The sequence below is a fragment of the Melanotaenia boesemani genome, chromosome 22 (genome assembly GCF_017639745.1).
Source record: "Melanotaenia boesemani isolate fMelBoe1 chromosome 22, fMelBoe1.pri, whole genome shotgun sequence".
Lineage (NCBI taxonomy): Eukaryota > Metazoa > Chordata > Actinopteri > Atheriniformes > Melanotaeniidae > Melanotaenia > Melanotaenia boesemani.
In genome coordinates, this window is record NC_055703.1 from 2,091,055 (window position 1) to 2,112,002 (window position 20,948).

Sequence of the window (20,948 nt, forward strand, 5' to 3'; positions counted from 1 at the left end):
TATCTCCGCTTCACACTGCTCAGTACATGCACCAGGACACGCTTCCTTAAGTTAGGGTGACTCCGTTTGGAAAGAAAAAAATAAAGCCAATTTTCTCCCAAAAAATTAACACACTCTACTTGCAATGAAATGTTTTTTGCTTACACACACACACACACACACACACACACACACACACACACACACACACACACACACACACACACACTGAAGATTTATTTCTAGCACTATCAAATCTTTGGGAGAAAACACTTGCAACTTTCCTCAGACACACACACACACAGTCTGTAGGATAAATATTAACCCAATTTTCATTTTTCTCCTTTTTCTCCTCCCTCTATCTCTGTCTCTGTCTGAGACACCGTGTCCTGAAGCTCCTCAGACACTCCGACCGACTCAGCTCCTCCGTCAGGATAAATGTCAGCAGAAGCCCACTGATATATATATATATATATATATATATATACTTTATATACTTTTTTTTTCTTTTTTTTCCTCTAAAATATGTGTATGTGCATTTTGAAATCAAACATGATATTGACACTTACGACATTCTGGGATAAACTTCTACAGGAAGGATATTATCACCATGGACACGGGTGCTTGTGCTGTTTAATTCATGTAATCACATGCCAGAGCAGTTGACTTCAGGTCATTTTTTCTAGAACAGCGGAAATACGCAAACTTGTTGGTGGACACCAGCAGTAAGGGATGCTGTCAAGCTGAAGAAGGAGTCCTATCAGGCCTTTTTGGCCTGGAGGACTCCGCAGGTAGCTGATGGGTATCAACGGGCTAAGCAGGACGTGGCTTTTGCGGTTGCTAAGGCAAGAGCTGGATGCTGCAGGGCTGTCTTGATTGACACGCCTCTGCAGCATCATGTGGACATCGGTGACAGTTCCCCTCTTTAAAACTACTTTTTATACCATGCTGAACATCACCCTGGAACTACTTTTTACACCGTGCCGAACATCACCCTGGAACTACTTTTTCCACCATGCTGAACATCACCCTGGAACTACTTTTTACACCATGATGAACATCACCCTGGAACTACTTTTTACACCGTGCCGAACATCACCCTGGAACTAATTTTTACACATGTTGTTTATCTTCTACTGGGAATAAAATAGGACCTGATGAGATTCTGTTTTTATTCACATTTTACATAACATCTAAACTTTTTTGGAACTGGGTTTAAAAGTTACTTCTTTTTTAATCAGTTTACAGTTTTCTTTAATTCTGCATTAACTTTCAAGCGTTTAACACATTCCAGCCACTTACCATGTCCACCTCTGATATGCTGTCCAAACTTTCCACCTGAACGTCCACACCAACAGGGACAGCAGGACCTGCAGATAAACAGCAGACTGAAGTTAGCACTCATTCCACTATTCATGTTGTTTGAATAGGTCAATCCAAACACTGGATGTTAGAATTCTTAACTGTAGTCTGTAAAATCTTGCCTATCACAGAAGTAAAAAGGAATAATAGGAACATGAACCAAATGAAAGAGACCCACAGCCAAGCCCAGCTGCTCTTTGCAAGTGTGTTTATGGGCAAAATACTAGTGAACGTCCAGATAGACTTAGGACGGAAGCTCCCTGTGCATCTCCTAAAGGCTTGACACAAAGCTGGAGCACACAAAGTGCTTCTCGTAGATATAAAATTCAGAACGTGTCAAGGTTGATAATAGTAAGTCAGAAACCCCAGAAACAAGAAACAGATTGCAGTTTCATATTGTTAACCAGGCTGACAATGATGCATAAATGGCAATGGAGAAAATTAAAACAGAGTTTGGAGATGTGCTAATACCACATGATACAATATACAACAGGGCAGGGCACGGTATGGCACTGCACGATACGATACAATACGATACGATACGATACGATACAAAACGATAGAACGTGATACAGCGCGAGACAACACGATATGACACAATGAGAGACAATACAATACAGCACAGCAGTACGATACAATACAAAATGACACAACATTACACAATGCGATAAATAATACAACACGATACGATACAACTCAACATGATACGATACAATATAGAGCCCAAACCACCAAACCATTTTCCTCTCATAACAATAAACAATATCCTCCCACAAGTGTCTAAAATATTCACTGCCTGTGATTTAAAGCTTCTGGCTCGTCAAGCTGCTTCAGTTTTCTGTTCGGCCAATATTGACGACGTGTGTCTGCAGCACCAGAAGTTCTCCAGCGAGAGGGTTCACCATGCATCTACATTATTACTGATCACAGGTGGAGGTGCAACTCAGAAGGAAGAGAATTTTAAAAAGTACAAAGAATGATGGCATGTCGAAGTTCTGTGGACATCTGGCAGAGGACTGTGAGATTCTGAGTCAACACAAATAGATCATCTGTTAATGGACAGATGCACATGAAGAGATATTTCAAAGGCTGAAGGACAAAATATTAGACAAAGCTGTCTTGAAATACGATGATCAGGAAGATGAGGTGACACTACGATATAGAGCTTCAGAGACATGGTTGAAAGCCGCCCTGATGTCTGGATGGGAGGAGAGAGATGCCTCTGGTGAGCCTGGGAATGCCTACAGTTGCAAAGGATGAATGAATACGTAAAGAATTTCATCTCTAAATGTGATGCAGGTTAGTAAACCATAAAGAGAGTGAGGCACTACAGCCCTATGATAATGCTTACAGATTGTTGGCTAAAGTAGATACAGATCTGTTTCTGTACAGCAACAAAGATTACCTAATAAGAGAAGATCAATATTTCAACTTTTGGGTGATAGATTATCTACCAGATACCAAAAACCCTTCTGTTATCAGGAAGTTAAAGGTTCTTTTTGCAAGACAGGATACCAGATGTTATTTTAGATTATAGCCAACAAAGAGAAACTGAACTTCAGCAAACTTTGAACCCAACATCCTCACCTGGTTATCCACAGAGCAATGGGAAAGCAGTTTGCTGTAAAAACTGCAAAACATCTCATGATGAAAGCTCAGATAGCAGGTCTGATCCATTCTCAGCTATGATGGACCATCACAACACATCGAGTTAGGGTCTGAGTACGACTCCTGCACAGACTCCTGAGTAGGAGAACAGACTCGTCTTCCTACAACAGACCTGCTGCTGGAGCTGCAGGTGTAATCGCCTCAGGCAGGGTCATTGGCTAAAGGAGCTGTGTGGTGTTTATTGCTAAAGCTTGTAGCAGAACCATCACTGCTAAACAGGAAGTTTTTCACAGCTCTGACGTCCCCCTCCCATCACTAATACAAGTACAGATTGATGAAAGCCTGGAACCCCTCTCACCTGCTAATTACTGGGATACACTCCTGCTTCCCTGCAATCCTGAACTGGACTAAGCTGTGCAGAAAGTGGGTGAAAGGAAGATTAAACTAAAACAGAAAGAAAACTGACCCCTACTAGTCACAGCTACAACTTGCTCCAAAGGCAATACATGAAGAGAGACAAAAGACCAGGAGCTACTTAGCCTGTTCTTTATATGCTCACACTGGTAGCTGGGGTAGGAAGAGGAGATAAAGTCTACCTAGTCATACAGAAGCTCAGGAGGGACATTTCACTACTGGGTACACATGAAAAGTGAAAAATAGTGCAATCAAACAGCTAAGGTTAAAGAGGGCTACAAGATGTGACAACTATTTTTTGAACCACAGAAAGCAAGTGATTTGATGTGTGAGCCCCAGATCTGGGCAAACTTTGGCAGAACTGTGTTCACGAGGTCCAATCACAGCAGAACCACGGTCATGAAGCCCAACCACAGCAGAATCACGGTCACGAAGCCCAACCACAGCAGAACCGCGGGCACAAGGCCCAACCACAGCAGAACCGCAGTCATGAAGCCCAACCACAGCAGAACCGTGGTCACGAAGTCCATCTGCAACCATGATGTCCAGATGGTCACCACTAGGCCAGGGTGCAGGGTCATCAGGCTTTAATTCCACTACTCATAATTCCTGGAACTCAGTCATTCTAATTTTATTTAAGGTACAAAATGTAAACCAACCATTAAAATATTTTATAATAAAGAACCATAAGAACTTCATGAGTGGTGCATGCGTTTAATCTGGTGAAGCAAAGTCCAGTCTTCAGTATGATTTACTTTGGTTTCTGGTCTCCAAGAACTCTTTCTTTGCTACAGATGTTCATCATCTGTCCTTTGCTTGTACTGTTTATCAGTGAGGAAGAAACATGGAGCAGCTTGGTGGAACTGTTTCCCTGGAAACAGCTGCCCACAGATTACAGATAAATACATAAGCTGAGGGGAACTACGGTCATTCCACATGGCATCATCGCTACCAAACACTTATTTAACTTATATGAACTTCATATATTTCTCAAATTAAAAATATCATTACAGTTTTTATCCCTAAAAGAATTCTGCATTGTTGCTTGTTGTTATTTGCTTATGAAAGAACTGTGACATCAGTCATGATGCAATCAGCGCCATGATTTGTGTCCCTGTCCTCAAGTCATCCTCTCAAATAACAGGATGGGGAATCCTAGTAAGCTGTGTCTGATGATGACTCAAATAATTTGACAGGAGATGTTTCTTCACCAGATCTCAGTGTGCTCATAGTTGCTGTTTAGCTGATTGAAAGGATTATATTTAAGGCCAGTTTGGGATTTACAGGGAGATGGAAGAGTATCCTGGTAGCATTACCATCAACAGAAAAACAAATTTACACACCCTTCTGTCACTTGTTTGTTAAAGTCACATTGGCTGCTGTGGCATGGATAATCTGCAGAGCAGTAGGGGTGCCAGCCTTACATAACTGGTGGCAAAGCAAAGCTGTCACCTGGAAGAGGGTATATTAACTTCCAGCTCCAGCTGTCAGCAGCGTCCTCCCTACTCTTACTCACACCATATGCCACATATCACGTACTGGTCTCAGTTAATCCTAAGATCCTGCTGACATACCGGATGAGTGGGCATAACATCAGACACCTGTAGAGACGTTCCCATGCAGCAGGGTCATTCGTGATTTTGCCATTCTTTAACTTTTTCTGCAGCTGAGGATCATAAGGACACAGCTAAAGTCCCCTATGAACTAAACTGCACAGTGAAAACACAGCTGTATGTTTCCTAAATTACAAGGAGAAACCACTTTCTTCTAGAAACCACTGTTTGTGAACACAGTTCACCCTGAAACCCACAAACGCAGGTTAAAGCTCTATCATGCAGAGAAGAAGCCAGATGTGAAAAGGATCCAAATCCAGGGCCTCTCTGGACCAAAGCTCATTTAAAATGGTTTGAGGCAAAGGTCTACGAGCAACATCTGCTCCCATCCAGACAACGTCTCTTTCAGGGAAGGCCTTGCAGATTTCAGCAAAACGATGCTGAACCACATCCTGCATCCATCACAGCAGCATGGCTTCACAGGAGAAGAGTCCAGCTGCTGAACTGGCCTGCCTGCAGTCCAGATCTTTCACCAATACACAACATCTGGAGCATCATGGAAGCAGAAATCCAGCAACAAGGTCCAGGACTGTAGAGCAGCTAGAATCCTGCATCAGACCAGAATGGGACAACATTCCTCTCCTAAAACTCCAGCAACTGGTCTCCTCACTTCCCAGACGTTTCCAGACATGTTAGAAGAAGAAAAGATGCTACACCATGCTGAACATCACCCTGGAACAACTATTTACACCATGCTGAACATCACCCTGGAACAACTATTTACACCATGCTGAACATCACCCAAGAACTACTTTTAAAACCACAATGAACATCAGCCTGGAACTACTTTTTACATCATTCTGGACATCACCTTGGAACTACTTTTTACATCCTGCTGAACATCACCCTGGAACTACTTGTTACATCATGCCGAACATCACTCTGGAACTACTTTTTACACCCTGCTGAACATCACCCTGGAACTACTTTTTACACCCTGCTGGACGTCAGCCTGGAAATACTTTTTACATCGTGCTGAACGTCACCATGGAACTACTTTTTACACCCTGCTGAACATCACCCTGGAACTACTTTTTACACCCTGCTGAACGTCAACCTGGAACTACTTTTTACACCATGCTGTACGTCAGCCTGGAATTACTTTTTACACCTTGCCGAACATCACTCTGGAACTACTTTTTACACCCTGCTGAACATCAGCCTGGAACTACCTTTTACATCGTGCTGAACATCACCCTGGAACTAATTTTTACATCGTGTTGAACACCACCCTGGAACTACTTTTTACATCCTGCTGAACATCAACCTGGAACTACTTTTTACACCATGCCGAACATCACCCTAGAACTACTTTTAAAACCACAATGAACATCAGCCTGGAACTACTTTTTACATCATGCTGGACATCACCTTGGTACTACTTGTTACATCATGCCGAACATCACTCTGGAACTACTTTTTACACCCCGCTGAACGTCAGCCTGGAACTACTTTTTACACCCTGTTGGACGTCAGCCTGGAACTACTTTTTACATCGTGCCGAACATCACCATGGAACTACTTTTTACACCCTGCCGAACTTCAGCCTGGAACTACTTTTTACACCATGCTGAACATCACCTTGGAACTACTTCTTACACCGTGCTGAACATCACCGTGTAACTACCTTGTACACCATGCTGAACATCACCTTGGAACTACTTTTTACACCGTGCCGAACATCCCTCTGGAACTGCTTTTTACACCATGCCGAACATCACTCTGGAACTACGTTTTACATCTTGCTGAACATCACCTTGAAACTACTTTTCACACCATGCCGAACATTACCCTGAAACTACTTTTTACATCCTGCTGAACATCATCCTGGAACTACATTTTACACCGTGCCGAACGTCACCCCGGAACTACTTTTCACACCGTGCCGAACTTCACCCCGGAACTACTTTTCACACCGTGCCGAACGTCACCCCGGAACTACTTTTCACACCGTGCCGAACTTCACCCCGGAACTACTTTTCACACCGTGCCAACGTCACCCCGGAACTACTTTTCACACCATGCCGAATGTCACCCTGGAACTACTTTTCACAACGTGCCGAACATCACCTTGGAACTAATTTTTACTCCGTGCTGAACACCACCCTGGAACTACTTTTTACACCGTGCTGAACATCACTCTGGAACTACTTTTTACACCGTGCTGAACATCACCCTGGAACTACTTTTTACATCGTGCTGAACATCACCCTGGAACTACTTTTTACACCCTGCTGAACGTCAACCTGGAACTACTTTTTACACCATGCTGTACGTCAGCCTGGAATTACTTTTTAGACCGTGCCGAACATCACTCTCGAACTACTTTTTACACCCTGCTGAACATCAGCCTGGAACTACCTTTTACATCTTGCTGAACATCACCCTGGAACTAATTTTTACATCGTGCCGAACACCACCCTGGAACTACTTTTTACATCCTGCTGAACATCACCCTGGAACTACTTTTTACACCATGCCGAACATCACCCTAGAACTACTTTTAAAACCACAATGAACATCAGCCTGGAACTACTTTTTACATCATGCTGGACATCACCTTGGAACTACTTCTTACATCATGCCGAACATCACTCTGGAACTACTTTTTACACCCCGCTGAACGTCAGCCTGGAGCTACTTTTTACACCCTGTTGGACGTCAGCCTGGAACTACTTTTTACATCGTGCTGAACATCACCATGGAACTACTTTTTACACCCTGCCGAACATCATCTTGGAACTACTTGTTACACCGTGCCGAACATCACCCTGGAACTACCTTTTACACCATGCTGAACATCACCTTGGAACTACATTTTACACCATGCCGAACATCCCTCTGGAACTGCTTCTTACACCATGCCGAACATCACTCTGGAACTACTTTTTACATCTTATAATAATAATAATAATAATGGATTAGATTTATATAGCGCTTTTCAAGGCACCCAAAGCGCTTTACATTGTGTGAATCCATTATTCATCCACTCCTCACTCATACCTGGTGATGGTAAACTACGTGTGTAGCCACAGCTGCCCTGGGGCAAGCTGACGGAAACGTGGCTGCCAGTCTGCGCCTACGGCCTCTCCGACCATCACCGAACATTCATCCACACATTCATACACCAGCGATGCCAACACTGGAGGCAAGGAGGGTTAAGTGTCTTGCCCAAGGACACAACGACAGATGACTGCGGGAGCGGGAATCGAACCGCCGACCTTCCGATCATTGGACGACCTGCTCTACCGCCTGAGCCACTGCCGCCCCGATCTTGCTGAACATCATCCTGGAACTACTTTTTACATCATGCTGAACATCACTCTGGAACTACTTTTTACATCTTGCTGAACACCACCCTGGAACTACTTTTTACACCATGCCGAAGATCACTCTGGAACTACTTTTTACATCTTGCTGAACATCATCCTGGAACTACTTTGTACATCATGCTGACCATCACCCTGAAACTACTTTTAACACCATGCCGAACATCACTCTGGAACTACTTTTTACATCTTGCTGAACACCACCCTGGAACTACTTTTTACACCCTGCTGAACATCACCCTGGAACTACTTTTTACACCATGCCGAACATCACCCTGGAACTACTTTTTACACCCTGCTGAACGTCAGCCGGAACTATTTTTTACACCGTGCTGAACATCACCTTGGAACTACTTTTTACTCCGTGCTGAACGCCACCCTGGAACTACTTTTTACACCGTGCTGAACATCACCCTGGAACTACTTTTTACACTTTTCTGAACACCACCCTGGAACTACTTTTTACACCATGCTGAACACCACCCTGGAACTACTTTTTACACCATGCTGAACATCACCCCGGAACTACTTTTCACACCGTGCAGAACATCACCTGGGAACTACTTTTTACATCATGCTGAACCTCACCTTGGAACTACTTTTTACATCCTACTGAACATCACCCTGGAACTACTTGTTACATCGTGGCGAACATCACTCTGGAACTACTTTTTACATCTTGCTGAACATCATCCTGGAACTACTTTTTACATCATGCTGTACATCACCCTGGAACAACTTTTTACACCATGCCGAACATCACCCTGGAACTACTTTTTACACCCTGCTGAACGTCAGCCTGGAACTATTTTTTACACCGTGCTGAACATCACCTTGGAACTACTTTTCACACCATGCCGAACATTACCCTGAAACTACTTTTTACATCCTGCTGAACATCATCCTGGAACTACTTTTTACACCATGCTGAACATCACCCCGGAACTACTTTTCACACAGTGCCGAACTTCACCCCGGAACTACTTTTCACACCGTGCCGAACGTCACCCCGGAACTACTTGTCACACCGTGCCGAATATCACCCTGGAACTACTTTTGACAACGTGCCGAACATCACCTTGAAACTACTTTTTACACAGTGCTGAACGACACCCTGGAACTACTTTTTACACCATGCCGAAGATCACTCTGGAACTACTTTTTACATCTTGCTGAACATCATCCTGGAACTACTTTTTACATCATGCTGACCATCACCCTGGAACTACTTTTAACACCATGCCGAACATCACTCTGGAACTACTTTTTACATCTTGCTGAACACCACCCTGGAACTACTTTTTACACCCTGCTGAACATCACCCTGGAACTACTTTTTACACCATGCCGAACATCACTCTGGAACTACTTTTTACACCCTGCTGAACGTCAGCCTGGAACTATTTTTTACACCGTGCTGAACATCACCTTGGAACTACTTTTTACTCCGTGCTGAACGCCACCCTGGAACTACTTTTTACACCGTGCTGAACATCACCCTGGAACTACTTTTTACACTTTTCTGAACACCACCCTGGAACTACTTTTTACACCATGCTGAACACCACCCTGGAACTACTTTTTGCACCGTGCCGAACATCGCCCTGGAACTACTTTTCACACCGTGCTGAACGTCACCACGGATCTACTTTTGACATCGTGCCGAACGTCACCCCGGAACTACTTTTTACACCGTGCCGAACACCACCCTGGAATTACTTTTTACACCGTGGCGAACATCACTCTGGAACTACTTTTTACATCTTGCTGAACATCATCCTGGAACTACTTTTTACACCATGCTGAACATCACCCTGGAACAACTTTTTACACCATGCCGAACATCACCCTGGAACGACTTTTTACACCCTGCTGAACGTCACCCTGGAACTATTTTTTACACTGTCCTGAACATCACCTTGGAACTACTTTTCACACCATGCCGAACATTACCCTGAAACTACTTTTTACATCCTGCTGAACATCATCCTGGAACTACTTTTTACACCATGCTGAACATCACCCCGGAACTACTTTTCACACAGTGCCGAACTTCACCCCGGAACTACTTTTCACACCGTGCCGAACGTCACCCCGGAACTACTTGTCACACCGTGCCGAATATCACCCTGGAACTACTTTTGACAACGTGCCGAACATCACCTTGAAACTACTTTTTACACAGTGCTGAACGACACCCTGGAACTACTTTTTACACCGTGCAGAACATCACCTGGGAACTACTTCTTACATCATGCTGAACATCACCTTGGAATTGCTTTTTACATCCTACTGAACATCACCCTGGAACTACTTGTTACATCGTGGCGAACATCACTCTGGAACTACTTTTTATACCCTGCTGAACGTCAGCCTGGAACTACTTTTTACACCGTGCTGAACGTCAGCCTGGAACTACTTTTTACATCATGCTGAACATCACCCTGGAACTACTTTTTACAACCTGCTAAACGTCAGCTGGAACTACTTTTTACACCATGCTGAACTTTACCCTGGAACTACTTGTTACACCGTGCCGAACATCACCCTGGAACTACTTTTTACACCCTGCTGAACATCAGCCTGGAACTACTTTTTACACCATGCTGAATGTCAGCCCTGAATTACTTTTTACACCGTGCCGAACATCACTCTGGCATTACTTTTTACATCTTGCTGAACATCATCCTGGAACTACTTTTTACATCGTGCTGAACATCACCTTGGAACTACTTTTTACATCTTGCTGAAGATCACCCTGGAACTACTTTTTACATCTTGCTGAACACCACCCTGGAACTACTTTTTACACCATGCCGAAAATCACCCTGAAACTACTTTTTACACCATACTGAACATCACCCTGGAACTGCTTTTTACACAATGCCGAACATCACTCTGGAACTACTTTTTAGATCTTACTGAACATCACCTTGGAACTACTTTTTACATCCTGCTGAACATCATCCTGGAACTACTTTTTACATCATGCTGAACATCACCCTGGAACAACTTTTTACACCATGCCGAACATCACCCTGGAACTACTTTTTACACCCTGCTGAACGTCAGCCTGGAACTATTTTTTACACCGTGCTGAACATCACCTTGGAACTACTTTTCACACCATGCCGAACATTACCCTGAAACTACTTTTTACATCCTGCTGAACATCATCCTGGAACTACTTTTTACACCATGCTGAACATCACCCCGGAACTACTTTTCACACAGTGCCGAACTTCACCCCGGAACTACTTTTCACACCGTGCCGAACGTCACCCCGGAACTACTTGTCACACCGTGCCGAATATCACCCTGGAACTACTTTTGACAACGTGCCGAACATCACCTTGAAACTACTTTTTACACAGTGCTGAACGACACCCTGGAACTACTTTTTACACCATGCCGAAGATCACTCTGGAACCACTTTTTACATCTTGCTGAACATCATCCTGGAACTACTTTTTACATCATGCTGACCATCACCCTGGAACTACTTTTAACACCATGCCGAACATCACTCTGGAACTACTTTTTACATCTTGCTGAACACCACCCTGGAACTACTTTTTACACCCTGCTGAACATCACCCTGGAACTACTTTTTACACCATGCCGAACATCACTCTGGAACTACTTTTTACACCCTGCTGAACGTCAGCCTGGAACTATTTTTTACACCGTGCTGAACATCACCTTGGAACTACTTTTTACTCCGTGCTGAACGCCACCCTGGAACTACTTTTTACACCGTGCTGAACATCACCCTGGAACTACTTTTTACACTTTTCTGAACACCACCCTGGAACTACTTTTTACACCATGCTGAACACCACCCTGGAACTACTTTTTGCACCGTGCCGAACATCGCCCTGGAACTACTTTTCACACCGTGCTGAACGTCACCACGGATCTACTTTTGACATCGTGCCGAACGTCACCCCGGAACTACTTTTTACACCGTGCCGAACACCACCCTGGAATTACTTTTTACACCGTGGCGAACATCACTCTGGAACTACTTTTTACATCTTCCTGAACATCATCCTGGAACTACTTTTTACACCATGCTGAACATCACCCTGGAACAACTTTTTACACCATGCCGAACATCACCCTGGAACGACTTTTTACACCCTGCTGAACGTCACCCTGGAACTATTTTTTACACTGTCCTGAACATCACCTTGGAACTACTTTTCACACCATGCCGAACATTACCCTGAAACTACTTTTTACATCCTGCTGAACATCATCCTGGAACTACTTTTTACACCATGCTGAACATCACCCCGGAACTACTTTTCACACAGTGCCGAACTTCACCCCGGAACTACTTTTCACACCGTGCCGAACGTCACCCCGGAACTACTTGTCACACCGTGCCGAATATCACCCTGGAACTACTTTTGACAACGTGCCGAACATCACCTTGAAACTACTTTTTACACAGTGCTGAACGACACCCTGGAACTACTTTTTACACCGTGCAGAACATCACCTGGGAACTACTTCTTACATCATGCTGAACATCACCTTGGAATTGCTTTTTACATCCTACTGAACATCACCCTGGAACTACTTGTTACATCGTGGCGAACATCACTCTGGAACTACTTTTTATACCCTGCTGAACGTCAGCCTGGAACTACTTCTTGCACCGTGCTGAACGTCAGCCTGGAACTACTTTTTACATCATGCTGAACATCACCCTGGAACTACTTCTTACAACCTGCTAAACGTCAGCTGGAACTACTTTTTACACCATGCTGAACTTTACCCTGGAACTACTTGTTACACCGTGCCGAACATCACCCTGGAACTACTTTTTACACCCTGCTGAACATCAGCCTGGAACTACTTTTTACACCATGCTGAATGTCAGCCCTGAATTACTTTTTACACCGTGCCGAACATCACTCTGGCATTACTTTTTACATCTTGCTGAACATCATCCTGGAACTACTTTTTACATCGTGCTGAACATCACCTTGGAACTACTTTTTACATCTTGCTGAAGATCACCCTGGAACTACTTTTTACATCTTGCTGAATACCACCCTGGAACTACTTTTTACACCATGCCGAAAATCACCCTGAAACTACTTTTTACACCATACTGAACATCACCCTGGAACTGCTTTTTACACAATGCCGAACATCACTCTGGAACTACTTTTTAGATCTTACTGAACATCACCTTGGAACTACTTTTTACATCCTGCTGAACATCATCCTGGAACTACTTTTTACATCATGCTGAACATCACCCTGGAACAACTTTTTACACCATGCCGAACATCACCCTGGAACTACTTTTTACACCCTGCTGAACGTCAGCCTGGAACTATTTTTTACACCGTGCTGAACATCACCTTGGAACTACTTTTCACACCATGCCGAACATTACCCTGAAACTACTTTTTACATCCTGCTGAACATCATCCTGGAACTACTTTTTACACCATGCTGAACATCACCCCGGAACTACTTTTCACACAGTGCCGAACTTCACCCCGGAACTACTTTTCACACCGTGCCGAACGTCACCCCGGAACTACTTGTCACACCGTGCCGAATATCACCCTGGAACTACTTTTGACAACGTGCCGAACATCACCTTGAAACTACTTTTTACACAGTGCTGAACGACACCCTGGAACTACTTTTTACACCATGCCGAAGATCACTCTGGAACCACTTTTTACATCTTGCTGAACATCATCCTGGAACTACTTTTTACATCATGCTGACCATCACCCTGGAACTACTTTTAACACCATGCCGAACATCACTCTGGAACTACTTTTTACATCTTGCTGAACACCACCCTGGAACTACTTTTTACACCCTGCTGAACATCACCCTGGAACTACTTTTTACACCATGCCGAACATCACTCTGGAACTACTTTTTACACCCTGCTGAACGTCAGCCTGGAACTATTTTTTACACCGTGCTGAACATCACCTTGGAACTACTTTTTACTCCGTGCTGAACGCCACCCTGGAACTACTTTTTACACCGTGCTGAACATCACCCTGGAACTACTTTTTACACTTTTCTGAACACCACCCTGGAACTACTTTTTACACCATGCTGAACACCACCCTGGAACTACTTTTTGCACCGTGCCGAACATCGCCCTGGAACTACTTTTCACACCGTGCTGAACGTCACCACGGATCTACTTTTGACATCGTGCCGAACGTCACCCCGGAACTACTTTTTACACCGTGCCGAACACCACCCTGGAATTACTTTTTACACCGTGGCGAACATCACTCTGGAACTACTTTTTACATCTTGCTGAACATCATCCTGGAACTACTTTTTACACCATGCTGAACATCACCCTGGAACAACTTTTAACACCATGCCGAACATCACCCTGGAACTACTTTTTACACCCTGCTGAACGTCACCCTGGAACTATTTTTTACACTGTCCTGAACATCACCTTGGAACTACTTTTCACACCATGCCGAACATTACCCTGAAACTACTTTTTACATCCTGCTGAACATCATCCTGGAACTACTTTTTACACCATGCTGAACATCACCCCGGAACTACTTTTCACACAGTGCCGAACTTCACCCCGGAACTACTTTTCACACCGTGCCGAACGTCACCCCGGAACTACTTGTCACACCGTGCCGAATATCACCCTGGAACTACTTTTGACAACGTGCCGAACATCACCTTGAAACTACTTTTTACACAGTGCTGAACGACACCCTGGAACTACTTTTTACACCGTGCAGAACATCACCTGGGAACTACTTCTTACATCATGCTGAACATCACCTTGGAATTGCTTTTTACATCCTACTGAACATCACCCTGGAACTACTTGTTACATTGTGGCGAACATCACTCTGGAACTACTTTTTATACCCTGCTGAACGTCAGCCTGGAACTACTTCTTGCACCGTGCTGAACGTCAGCCTGGAACTACTTTTTACATCATGCTGAACATCACCCTGGAACTACTTCTTACAACCTGCTAAACGTCAGCTGGAACTACTTTTTACACCATGCTGAACTTTACCCTGGAACTACTTGTTACACCGTGCCGAACATCACCCTGGAACTACTTTTTACACCCTGCTGAACATCAGCCTGGAACTACTTTTTACACCATGCTGAATGTCAGCCCTGAATTACTTTTTACACCGTGCCGAACATCACTCTGGCATTACTTTTTACATCTTGCTGAACATCATCCTGGAACTACTTTTTACATCGTGCTGAACATCACCTTGGAACTACTTTTTACATCTTGCTGAAGATCACCCTGGAACTACTTTTTACATCTTGCTGAATACCACCCTGGAACTACTTTTTACACCATGCCGAAAATCACCCTGAAACTACTTTTTACACCATACTGAACATCACCCTGGAACTGCTTTTTACACAATGCCGAACATCACTCTGGAACTACTTTTTAGATCTTACTGAACAACACCTTGGAACTACTTTTTACACCATGCCGAACATCACCTTGGAACTGCTTTTCACTCCATGCCGAACATCACTCTGGAACTACTTTTTACATCTTGCTGAACATCATCCTGGAACTACTTTTTACATCGTGCTGAACATCATCTTGGAACTACTTTTTACACCCTGCCGAACATCACTCTGGAACTACTTTTGACACCGTGCCGAACACCACACTGGAACTACTTTTTACATCCTGCTGAACATCACCCTGGAACTATTTTTTACACCATGCTGAACATCACCCTGGAACTACTTTTTACACCTTGCTGAACATCACCCTGGAAGTACTTTGTACACCCTGCTGAACACCACCCTGGAACTACTTTTTACATCCTGCTGAACATCACCCTGGAACTACTTTTAACATCCTGCTGAACATCATCCTGGAACTACTTTTTACACCATGCTGAACATCACCCTGGAACTACTTTTTACACCCTGCTGAACATCACCCTGGAACTACTTTTTACACCGTGGTGAATCTCAGCCTGGAACTACTTTTTACACCATGCCGAACATCACCCTGGAACTACTTTTTACACCCTGCTGAACGTCAGCCTGAAACTACTTTTTACACCATGCTGAACGTCAGCCTGGAACTAATTTTTACACAGCGCTGAACATCACCCTGGAACTACTTTTTACATCATGCCAAACATCACTCTGGTACTACTTTTTACATCCTGCAGAACATTACCCTGGAACTACTTTTCATACAATGCTGAACATCACCTTGGAACTACTTTTTACACCGTGCTGAACGTCAGCCTGGAACTACTTTTTACACCCTGCTGAACGTCACCCTGGAACTACTTTTTACACCATGCCGAACGTCACCCTGGAACTGCTTTTTACACCCTGCTGAACGTCAGCCTGGAATTACTTTTTACACCGTGCTGAACATCACCTAGGAACTACTTTTTACACCATGCTGAACGTCACCCTGGAACTACTTTTTACACCATGCCGAACATCACCCTGGAACTACTTTTTACACCCTGCTGAACGTCTGCCTTGAACTAATTTTTACACCGTGCTGAACATCACCTGGGAACTACTTTTCACACCAAGGTGAACATCACCCTGGAACTACGTTTTACATCGTGCTGAACATAATCCTGGAACTACTTTTTACATCACGCTGAACATCACCTTAGAACTACTTTTTTCACCCTGCTAAACGTCAGCCTGGAACTACTTTTTACACCGTGCTGAACATCACCTGAGAACTACTTTTTACACCAAGCTGAACATCACCCTGGAACTACTTTTTACATCGTGCTGAACATCATCCTGGAACTACTTTTTACACTACGCTGAACATCACCTTGGAACTATTTTTTCCACCCTGCTAAACGTCAGCCTGGAACTACTTTTTACACCATGCTGAACATCAGCCTGTAACCACTTATTACACCGTGCCGAACATCACTCTGGAACTACTTTTTGCACCCTGCTGAACGTCAGCCTGGAACTACTTTTTACACAGTGCTGAACATCACCCTGGAACCACTTTTTACACCGTGCCGAACATCACTCTGGAACTACTTTTTACACCCTGCTGAACGTCAGCCTGGAACTACTTTTTACACAATGCTGAACATCACCTTGAAACTACTTTTTACACCGTGCCGAACATCACCCTGTAACTACTTTTTACACAATGCTGAACATCACCTTGGAACTACTTTTTACACCATGCTGAACGTCAGCCTGGAACTACTTTTTACACCCTGCTGAACGTCACCCTGGAACTACTTTTGACACCGTGCCGAACACCACACTGGAACTACTTTTTACATCCTGCTGAACATCACCCTGGAACTATTTTTTACACCATGCTGAACATCACCCTGGAACTACTTTTTACACCCTGCTGAACATCACCCTGGAACTACTTTTTACACCGTACTGAATCTCAGCCTGGAACTACTTTTTACACCATGCCGAACATCACCCTGGAACTACTTTTGACACCCTGCTGAACGTCAGCCTGAAACTACTTTTTACACCATGTTGAACGTCAGCCTGGAACTAATTTTTACACAGCGCTGAACATCACCCTGGAACTACTTTTTACATCGTGCCGAACATCACTCTGGTACTACTTTTTACATCCTGCAGAACATTACCCTGGAACTACTTTTCACACAATGCTGAACATCACCTTGGAACTACTTTTTACACCGTGCTGAACGTCAGCCTGGAACTACTTTTTACACCCTGCTGAACGTCACCCTGGAACTACTTTTTACACCGTGCCGAACGTCACCCTGGAACTGCTTTTTACACCCTGCTGAACGTCAGCCTGGAATTACTTTTTACACTGTGCTGAACATCACCTAGGAACTACTTTTTACACCATGCTGAACGTCACCCTGGAACTACTTTTTACACCATGCCGAACATCACCCTGGAACTACTTTTTACACCCTGCTGAACGTCTGCCTTGAACTAATTTTTACACCGTGCTGAACATCACCTGGGAACTACTTTTCACACCAAGGTGAACATCACCCTGGAACTACGTTTTACATCGTGCTGAACATAATCCTGGAACTACTTTTTACATCACGCTGAACATCACCTTAGAACTACTTTTTTCACCCTGCTAAACGTCAGCCTGGAACTACTTTTTACACCGTGCTGAACATCACCTGAGAACTACTTTTTACAACAAGATGAACGTCAGCCTGGAACTATTTTTTACACCGTGCTGAACATCACCTTGGAACTACGTTTTACTCCGTGCTGAACGCCACCCTGGAACTACTTTTTACACCGTGCTGAACATCACCCTGGAACTACTTTTTACATTTTTCTGAACACCACCCTGGAACTACTTTTTACACCATGCTGAACACCACCCTGGAACTACTTTTTACACCGTGCCGAACATCGCCCTGGAACTACTTTTCACACCGTGCTGAACGTCACCCCGGATCTACTTTTCACACCGTGCCGAAGGTCACCCCGGAACTACTTTTTACACCGTGCCGAACACCACCCTGGAATTACTTTTTACACCGTGCAGAACATCACCTGGGAACTACTTTTTACATCATGCTGAACCTCACCTTGGAACTACTTTTTACATCCTACTGAACATCACCCTGGAACTACTTGTTACATCGTGGCGAACATCACTCTGGAACTACTTTTTACATCTTGCTGAACATCATCCTGGAACTACTTTTTACATCATGCTGAACATCACCCTGGAACAACTTTTTACACCATGCCGAACATCACCCTGGAACTACTTTTTACACCCTGCTGAACGTCAGCCTGGAACTATTTTTTACACCGTGCTGAACATCACCTTGGAACTACTTTTCACACCATGCCGAACATTACCCTGAAACTACTTTTTACATCCTGCTGAACATCATCCTGGAACTACTTTTTACACCATGCTGAACATCACCCCGGAACTACTTTTCACACAGTGCCGAACTTCACCCCGGAACTACTTTTCACACCGTGCCGAACGTCACCCCGGAACTACTTGTCACACCGTGCCGAATATCACCCTGGAACTACTTTTGACAACGTGCCGAACATCACCTTGAAACTACTTTTTACACAGTGCTGAACGACACCCTGGAACTACTTTTTACACAGTGCAGAACATCACCTGGGAACTACTTCTTACATCATGCTGAACATCACCTTGGAACTGCTTTTTACATCCTACTGAACATCACCCTGGAACTACTTGTTACATCGTGGCGAACATCACTCTGGAACTACTTTTTATACCCTGCTGAACGTCAGCCTGGAACTACTTTTTACACCGTGCTGAACGTCAGCCTGGAACTACTTTTTACATCATGCTGAACATCACCCTGGCACTACTTTTTACATCTTGCTGAACATCATCCTGGAACTACTTTTTACATCGTGCTGAACATCACCTTGGAACTACTTTTTACATCTTGCTGAAGATCACCCTGGAACTACTTTTTACATCTTGCTGAATACCACCCTGGAACTACTTTTTACACCATGCCGAAAATCACCCTGAAACTACTTTTTACACCATACTGAACATCACCCTGGAACTGCTTTTTACACCATGCCGAACATCACTCTGGAACTATATTTTAGATCTTACTAAACATCATCCTGGAACTACATTTTACACCGTGCTGAACATCACCTTGGAACTACTTTTTACACCATGCCGAACATCACCTTGGAACTGCTTTTCACTCCATGCCGAACATCATCCTAGAACTACTTTTTACATCGTGCTGAACATCACCTTGGAACTACTTTTTACACCCTGCCGAACATCACTCTGGAACTACTTTTTACACCGTGCCGAACACCACACTGGAACTACTTTTTACATCCTGCTGAACATCAGCCTGGAACTATTTTTTACACCATGCTGAACATCACCCTGGAACTACTTTTTACACCCTGCTGAACATCACCCTGGAAGTACTTTGTACACCCTGCTGAACACCACCCTGGAACTACTTTTTACATCCTGCTGAACATCACCCTGGAACTACTTTTAACATCCTGCTGAACATCATCCTGGAACTACTTTTTACACCATGCCGAACATCACCCTGGAACTACGTTTTACACCGTGCTGAATCTCAGCCTGGAACTACTTTTTACACCATGCCGAACATCACTCTGGAACTACTTTTTACACCCTGCTGAACGTCAGCCTGAAACTACTTTTTACACCGTGCTGAACGTCAGCCTGGAACTAATTTTTACACAGCGCTGAACATCACCCTGGAACTACTTTTTACATCGTGCCGAACATCACTCTGGTACTACTTTTTACATCCTGCAGAACATTACCCTGGAACTACTTTTTACTCAGTGCTGAACATCACCTTGGCACTACTTTTTACACCGTGCTGAACGTCAGCCTGGAACTACTTTTTACACCCTGCTGAACGTCACCCTGGAACTACTTTTTACACCATGCCGAACGTCACCCTGGAACTGCTTTTTACACCCTGCTGAACGTCAGCCTGGAATTACTTTTTACACCGTGCTGAACATCACCTAGGAACTACTTTTTACACCATGCTGAACGTCACCCTGGAACTACTTTTTACACCATGCCGAACATCACCCTGGAACTACTTTTTAC

The 20,948-nt window shown here is 44.0% G+C and overlaps 1 protein-coding gene across 2 annotated transcripts in view; it reads right to left on the minus strand.

Moving 5' to 3' along the window:
* The window catches only part of LOC121633890 (gamma-aminobutyric acid receptor subunit rho-2-like), a 63,786-nt gene that overhangs the window by 34,993 nt on the left and 7,845 nt on the right, over positions 1-20,948 (minus strand). For both annotated transcript variants that reach the window (XM_041976195.1, XM_041976194.1), the window contains exon 4: positions 1,282-1,349. In XM_041976195.1, the coding sequence (XP_041832129.1) occupies positions 1,282-1,349 (68 nt within the window). The remainder of the gene's footprint in view (positions 1-1,281; positions 1,350-20,948) is intronic.